Source organism: Falco rusticolus, chromosome 3 (genome assembly GCF_015220075.1).
Source record: "Falco rusticolus isolate bFalRus1 chromosome 3, bFalRus1.pri, whole genome shotgun sequence".
Taxonomy (NCBI): domain Eukaryota; kingdom Metazoa; phylum Chordata; class Aves; order Falconiformes; family Falconidae; genus Falco; species Falco rusticolus.
Window position 1 is genome coordinate 107565117 of NC_051189.1, and position 6914 is coordinate 107572030.

Sequence of the window (6914 nt, forward strand, 5' to 3'; positions counted from 1 at the left end):
TGGGTGTTTCCTGCCTATTCAATCCACTTTCACCTGTAGCCACCGCCGGTTATTTCTCTGGGTGGGACCAGGGCTCTGCAGGCTACATAGACTAGGGGGAAAAAAAAGTCAGTCCTCGGAGAGAAAACAGAAATTACATCTGAACTTACAGTGAAATGTGCTGTGGCACAATAGGCACCACATGGCTGTTTCTGATGCAGCCAGTGCTTTGAGAAAGAACAGAGAGAAACTCCCTCAGCAGACATTTGGCACGATCTTTATTTACATAACACTTGAAATGGTTGTATTTCGGAGACAGGGGAACAACAGCCAGTGGGAGCACACAGCTTGCAGTGATCAGTAGCACACAGACCCTACTAACTGAACGCTACAGAGACCCACAGGGATTTCAAAGGACAGAATCACGTGCCAAGCTGCCATGCTTTTCCCTACCTACCGTACCTTCTCACATGCACCGTGCTTTTCACCCAGTTGCAATTCATGGCATGTCATATGGCAGAGGATCTGTGGTGTGACTTCAGAGACCACTGAAATCGAGAGGGAGATCAAGGTGACTTAGCTAAGCAGCAGTTCAGGCCCTGTGGGAGTTCTGCAGAACCACAGGAGGGAACACAGGTGGGATGCCCCTGCTCAGCAGGTTTCAGACATACAGCCCCTCTCTGGGGGCACGCGGCAGCTGCCCCACACGTTACCCTGCTACTGCAGATCACACATCCAGCACAGCAGGCTCCCCAGGCACCATCTTGCTGCCATACTGCATTTTTACAAGGGCTAGTCAGTTTCTGTGGCCCATTCAGTCCTTGTTTCACACAGAGAATACCACACAGTGCCGGTGTTGAAATGGCTCTTGGGTCCTCCAGGTATCCAGCCTTGCTGGGGCACTGAAAGATTCATAGCGTTCAGCAGTCAGTCCGACCCTTTCCAGTTCTCCACTTACCTAGATTTAGGGTTTATGCTGCAGTGTATTTATGACCCTCAGAAAACAAGACATGATACACTGTCCCCCACAGGCATAAGCTCTTAGACCAGATCTGGGAAAACCTGTAGTGCTCAGCAGCCACCATGAGTCCTCAGCTCCTCCTGCCAGGAATCCTTAAACTGACCCAAACCCTCAGCCAGATTTAGCCCCAGACAAAAGAGCCTGACCACAGCATAAAGGACAAGGAGCTATTTGCTGGTTAATAACCATCAGGCGTTACCAGACTAGCATATTTCAGATCAGTAGCTGGCAGGGAAGAGACCCAAAGATGACCATTTGTTTCCACAGCCAACCCAGTGACCTGACTCAGGAACAGTGAAAGGAGCATAAGCTCTGCTATAGGCTATGGGAAAGAGGGATTGCTAGTGGGGGGAAATATCAGATGTGTAGGGAAGTGGTGGATCCCAAACATCAGAGGGAGTGACCTCCAGACACGTTTGCAAGAGGTTAGAAACACCGCAAGTCCAACGCTTGGGAAAACCACAGCTGCTTCCTCTTTGCTGGATGCTTCACCAAAGGCTGCCTTTCCCCAAGAGACCTCTTCAAGGCATGCAGCAAAGTCAGCAGCAGCCCCCCCCACCCCGTTTAACCCTGTACACAGGTACCCTGTGTCCCGCACAGGGCAAAACATACTGTCCAGACTCGAAACAGTGCTGTGCTCTGACTGGAACAGGCACTGGGACAAGTCCCTCTTCTTTTCAGAGCTGAACACTGCCTTTACCGTCAAGGACTTGTGTTTTCTTTCTTTCCCTCAGAGCGGGCAGAATGCTGCCCACTTACAGACAAGGCTGTAGGAGGCAGCTCATTATCAGATCTCCCTCTCACATCTAGGTACTCCACAGCCCTCATCTGCAGAGACCTCAGGATGGTGATTCTGGGAGGTGATGCTGGGGAGGGACAGGGCAGAGAGAAGAGGGTGCTGGCTAGGGCAGGGCCTCTGGTGCTGGAACCTCACACCCAGGCCTTGACTTGAGTGTTCCACCCCTTGGCACAGCTGCACAGGCCTCCCTCCTCATACCAGCGCCATTTCACCCCCTTGTACACAGCCCTGCTGTATGGCTGGAAGCACATGCAGAGACGGAGACGCCGTGCCAGGCTGCAGTAGATAGCCATGGCCACCACAATGAGAGGGGACATGATGACGAAGCCAAGGATAATGAGGGCAGAAGAGCTGTTGTCATCCAAGATGCTTTTGCAGTAGCGGGCAGCTGAGTGCAGCACCTGTGGGAAGAGCAAGACAGAGCCCGTCACAGACCTGGTGATGGATAGGAGTGGTGACCAAAGTACCCTTGAGTTTTTAGCGCTTTTAACGAAAGACACCTCTCTCCCCTCTCTCCAAGCTGAGCTCAGAAATCTTCCGGCTGCATGAAGTGACTGACAATACATTTTAGTCAAGCTTTCAATTACTCTAGCATCACTGAGACAAGGGCACCACACACTGACCCTGAAGCAGGGAACAGTAATTAAGTCATCAGAATAGCACAGCTTAGCATTTAATAGGCAGAAACCAAATAAAAAGGCCTCCTGCTGCTACATTCATCTGGGTGGCAAAACACACTGGAAATTACAACAAAGTAAATAAAATACAGCAAGATGTTAGATTCAGCAGACAGAGGTTGGTCATCCCATAGCTACCTGCTGGCTGGAGACTCTCCAGGCTCCTGCCCTGGAACAGACCCCTTTGTGTTCTGTCTGTACACACTGTACTCATTTCTTCCTCCTAGCATCTCTTCGCACGAGAAAAATCTGCCAGGAAAAGCCCATCCACCCCATGTTGCTGCAAAGCGTCCAGCACACTAACTGGTCCTTCCCAACCAGTATTTAAAGCCCTCCTTTCATCCTGGCAGCAGGAGATCCGAATCAAACCACTCAGTTCTGCATTAACAAATGCTACAGGCAACCTCCATGTCCCCTAGCTTCCTTTCTTTTTTCCATATTCTTTCAGCAGTACAAGAAACACATCCCAAAATACTAAATAAAAATAATAATAACAATAAAAAAATCCATCTAATGGATTTGCAATGCAGAAATTGGCCTCTGGCTAGTAGGAAGGCATTGAAAAGCAGTAGCCCAAAAGACAAAAGACTGCTCTTGTGAAGCCATACTGCCACAATCCCTCTCCATGCCTATTAAAAGTCTGTATTAAAAGACTCTTTACAGCAACACACTTGTGTTTGCTTCTGATGTATCTGGCTGTACTTGAAAACCTTTTACATCCCCTCAGAGCCTACAGCTGGAGAGCACTGAGTGCAAAGGAGAACTTGAGGTTTTCCAAGGTGAGGGCTGAGCAGCGTGAAGCAGAAAGGGATAATTCCAGGAGAGTGTCCTCATACCTTTTCCCCATTTTGAGTCCAATTTGAAGTCCATGAGTTTCAAGGACTAGTTTCAGATCATAGAAAAAAATGATTTAAGGGTTTTACAGGCAATCTGCTATTAAACCTACCCTAAAAAGCCTCATGTCTGACAGAATCTGCATCCATGCTACACTTGTGGGGACAGAACAGCCTTTTTACCAAGGCAGCGGCCCACACTGCACTTTCTCCCAAGGAGAATTTATTAGGTTATTTCTTGTAAAGACTTACTCTTCAATAGAACAGCAGTCATTCTACACACCTGCCTTTGTGTACGTGAAAATACTAACAGCCATGGACAGTAAAAGGGAAGTGCTGCAGCCCACAGTGAAGACGGGTTGCATGACTACTTGGGTAGATTAGGACCCCTCTGAGCCATTTTTGCTCTCTGTAGGCACTCCAGAGCCTCCCACGTTACCCTGCTGGGCATCACACACTTTTGCATCCCATAGTAAAACACCTCCAGAAGGTGTGAGAGCCACAGTGAAAACTACCTGGCCCAGAAGCACATGATTTCTCCATGAATTACATTGCCCTCCAACTAGCAGCAGCAGCCCTTGCGTCTGTCCTGTTCAACAAAACAATTACCATGGCAGATGTCTCCCTGTTCATTAGTTTGCAGGATCAAAAAAAAAGCTTTTCAATAACAGCAGCTACAAGTTGTACAAGTTGACGTAATTTCAGGGCAATAAAAATCAAAGCCAAACTTCTGAGACCAGCAAATACATCAGCACCGAGAAAACAATAATAGCATAGTCCCTTTGTCAGGGAGCATTGAGACGAGGAGCTGTGGGCTGACAACTGGGGATGTCAGCTGAAAAATACAATGCAGTAGCTGTATGGGAAAGCTGCAGCACATACCCCAGCCAAAGCTATACATGCTCGCAGTCAAGAGTATGTCTTACATGCTGTTGTGCCCCAGGGTGTAGAGGCCCCGAGCAAGCAAAGATTCCACCTACACAACAAGCACCTTTACCACACATCCTCAGAATAAATACCACTGGCACTAAAAGCTGCTAAAGAAGCCGTTCCCCCAGAGCTAAGAGTTACACGTGGGGAAAAGTGATTTTACACTTCAGCTAGGCAGAGAGGGTACCTCCTCCTTCAGTGGAGTGAGACCTCCACAACTATATCCATCACAGCTCCACAGAAGCCAGCAGAGCCTTACTGGGCTAAACTGGGCAAATGGCTACATGGTTGGATCCTTTCCTGCCACCCATGCTAGGCTCTGCTCACTCCGAGATCCCAAGGATTTGAGTGATTCGATAGGATGCACAGTTTCCATTAAAAGGAAGGGAGAAAGCTGTCATCTTTCGCTGTTCCTCAGTTAAATACATTAGTCTGAGAATATTTAAATAATCTTCCCTTCAGTTCAGATTTCACGGAATGGGGAGACCAATAGCATCTGTATTTTGAGACAATTCTTCCTGCGGGGAGACGGTACTACAGTGTGGGGTTTTTTTTCCCCACAAAGTAGGAAGTAAAAAAGCTCTTCTAACTTAGGATAACCAGCAAGAACAGTCATATTGAGCGAGTCTAACAGTTACCGCTTGTGAGGAAAACAGGAGAACTGCTTTTTCACATCCACACTTAAGTGGTTCCAAAAATATTTATAGACATATACCAAGAAGAAATTTAAGTAATGAAATCCAGAGGGCAGCAAGCAACTGGAACAGACACACACACACAGAGCCCTTACAGCAACTCTGTCAAGCCAGGGAGTGTATTCATCCGACCTGTCAGATCTACTTGCTATTTCATGGGAATACAACTTTATTGCCCAATCAAACTTCCATTTCCCACAATACTGGAAGAAGGGAGGGGTAAAAACATACTTTGCTCATTCCTGCCAGCATTCAGCACTCACAAGGTTGGCATCTCGTACAAGCTTGTTGTAAAATGCTGTAGATTTCTCTCTGATCACTTTATACCTCACTTTATCAAGCTCAGCGCACAGGCGATCAGGACCAAAGGGTCCCATTCTATCTGAGCCCCTGAGGAGCTGGGCAGTCACAGGCAGCTCCTGTCAATGTTCTCCCTGCCTCTCTAGTGAGAAACTCTCTGTGCTAACCTACTGACACTGAATGTATGGGTGCCAACCAACTACTTTAAGACAATTAGTCCAGAAACCATCAAGCCTGTACTTTTCTCACAAATGCACATGCCAACCTTGCTCATAGCTGCGTCACAGGCGCCAAGCAGGAGGGACGGCTCCCCTGTGCAACCAAGAGCCTGCAGGTCAGCATGAACCACCATAAACCTGTTCTTGTCAGCCCAGTCTATACACATACCTCCCTTATGAAAAAAAAATAAAAAAATCTATAGGCGTACACACTCCTTATGAAAACAAAGCCAAATCTTGGGGGAGTCTAACCTTGCCTTTACAGCCACCGGTCCCCATGGGCTAACATAAAACCCTTACAGATGGCCCTGCCTTAGAGGTGGCTGTTAGCAGCCAAATGGAGCAAAGCTTACTTACCTGAGAGTGGCATTGGAAGCCAAAGTAAACCACCACAATGGTAGGAAGCAGCACAATGGTGAAGATTACAAACATCAGGAGCAAATTCATGAAAAAGACCAAAGAGTTCATGGTGCCTACCACCAGGGTCCATGCCAAGCACCACCAGACACTCCGTGGCTCCCTGGGAAGTAACTGGTCATCCATGTCATATGGTGGGAGGTTGGGAATCATCTGAGACTTCTCTGAGAGGTTTTCTGCTTCAAAGTCCTCGGTGTCCTGGCTAGACATTCTTCAAGAAGATTGCTAAACAACCCACACTCTTATCCAAAATGGTTTCTTTGCTTTTGGCAACAGACCTGGGAAGTAATTTCCAGAGGCTTTTCGTGCCTCGTCAATGCATGGACAAGAACACTCAACCAGAAATCATAACAGGGCAAGGAAGAAAAGGCCCCCTGCTTTCCCAGGACCCAGCTAACAGAGGTTGTTTCCTTTCAGAATGTTTTCCAGTAGTGTCCCAACCTCAGTTTCAAAGTAGATGTGGTTGCTGGAAGTTTGGCAATAACTATTATTCTGCTTTTGAATCCACAGTACTACTGAATTTGTTGTTATTCTTCCTACGATTATGATCCCAAGAGGAGGTCTCAAACAGTTGCTGTCTTAGCTTTGATAATGCTGCTTGGTTCCAGAAAGTGCCTAGCTTTAGTATCCTCCTCCACCTTTGAGCACTGCTGTTTGCTAAGAATGTCAGGCTTAGGCACTTTCAGACAGTTCCTTGGCTTCAAATCATCTTCCCATGCTCTTCAACTTGTACCCAAGTAAATATTCCTGCTCAACTCTCATCCAAATGAAGTGACCAGTGAAGATGACAAACAGCAGCTGCTTCTCCACCGTCTGCCTTGCTGGAGTCCTTGCCCACACCTTGTAGACCTGGAAACAAAGGCTGGAGCAGTGCGTGGTTTCACTGGCGCTCGGCTGCCTGCAGTCACAGACACTCGAATACAAGCCGTGTCTTCCCTTCTGAGCTGGCTTTCAGGGCTTTGCGACACTGCTCTGTTTACAGAGTCGATTCTGAAGCTGCTTTCTGCGCTAGCCAATCCTTCACAGCTGTCTCACTACTGCTTTA

At 47.6% G+C, this 6914-nt stretch overlaps 1 protein-coding gene across 1 annotated transcript; it reads right to left on the minus strand.

Annotated features, from left to right (window-relative positions):
- Window positions 1-240: 240 nt before the first annotated feature.
- Window positions 241-6914, minus strand: TMEM88B (transmembrane protein 88B). Its single transcript, XM_037382299.1, has 2 exons — window positions 5810-6914; window positions 241-2200 (listed from the first exon to the last, which is right to left on the minus strand). Exons 1-2 carry the CDS (start codon window positions 6077-6079, stop codon window positions 1931-1933), a joined length of 540 nt encoding a protein of 179 aa, XP_037238196.1. The 5' UTR covers window positions 6080-6914; the 3' UTR covers window positions 241-1930.

Coding starts and splice junctions, on each gene's coding strand:
- TMEM88B (XM_037382299.1), bottom strand. CDS start 6,079: ATGTCTAGCCAGGACACCGAGGACTTTGAAGCAGAAAACCTCTCAGAG. Junction 2,201..5,809: donor GCTTCCAATGCCACTCTCAG/GTAAGTAAGCTT, acceptor CTCTTCCCACAG/GTGCTGCACTCAGCTGCCCG.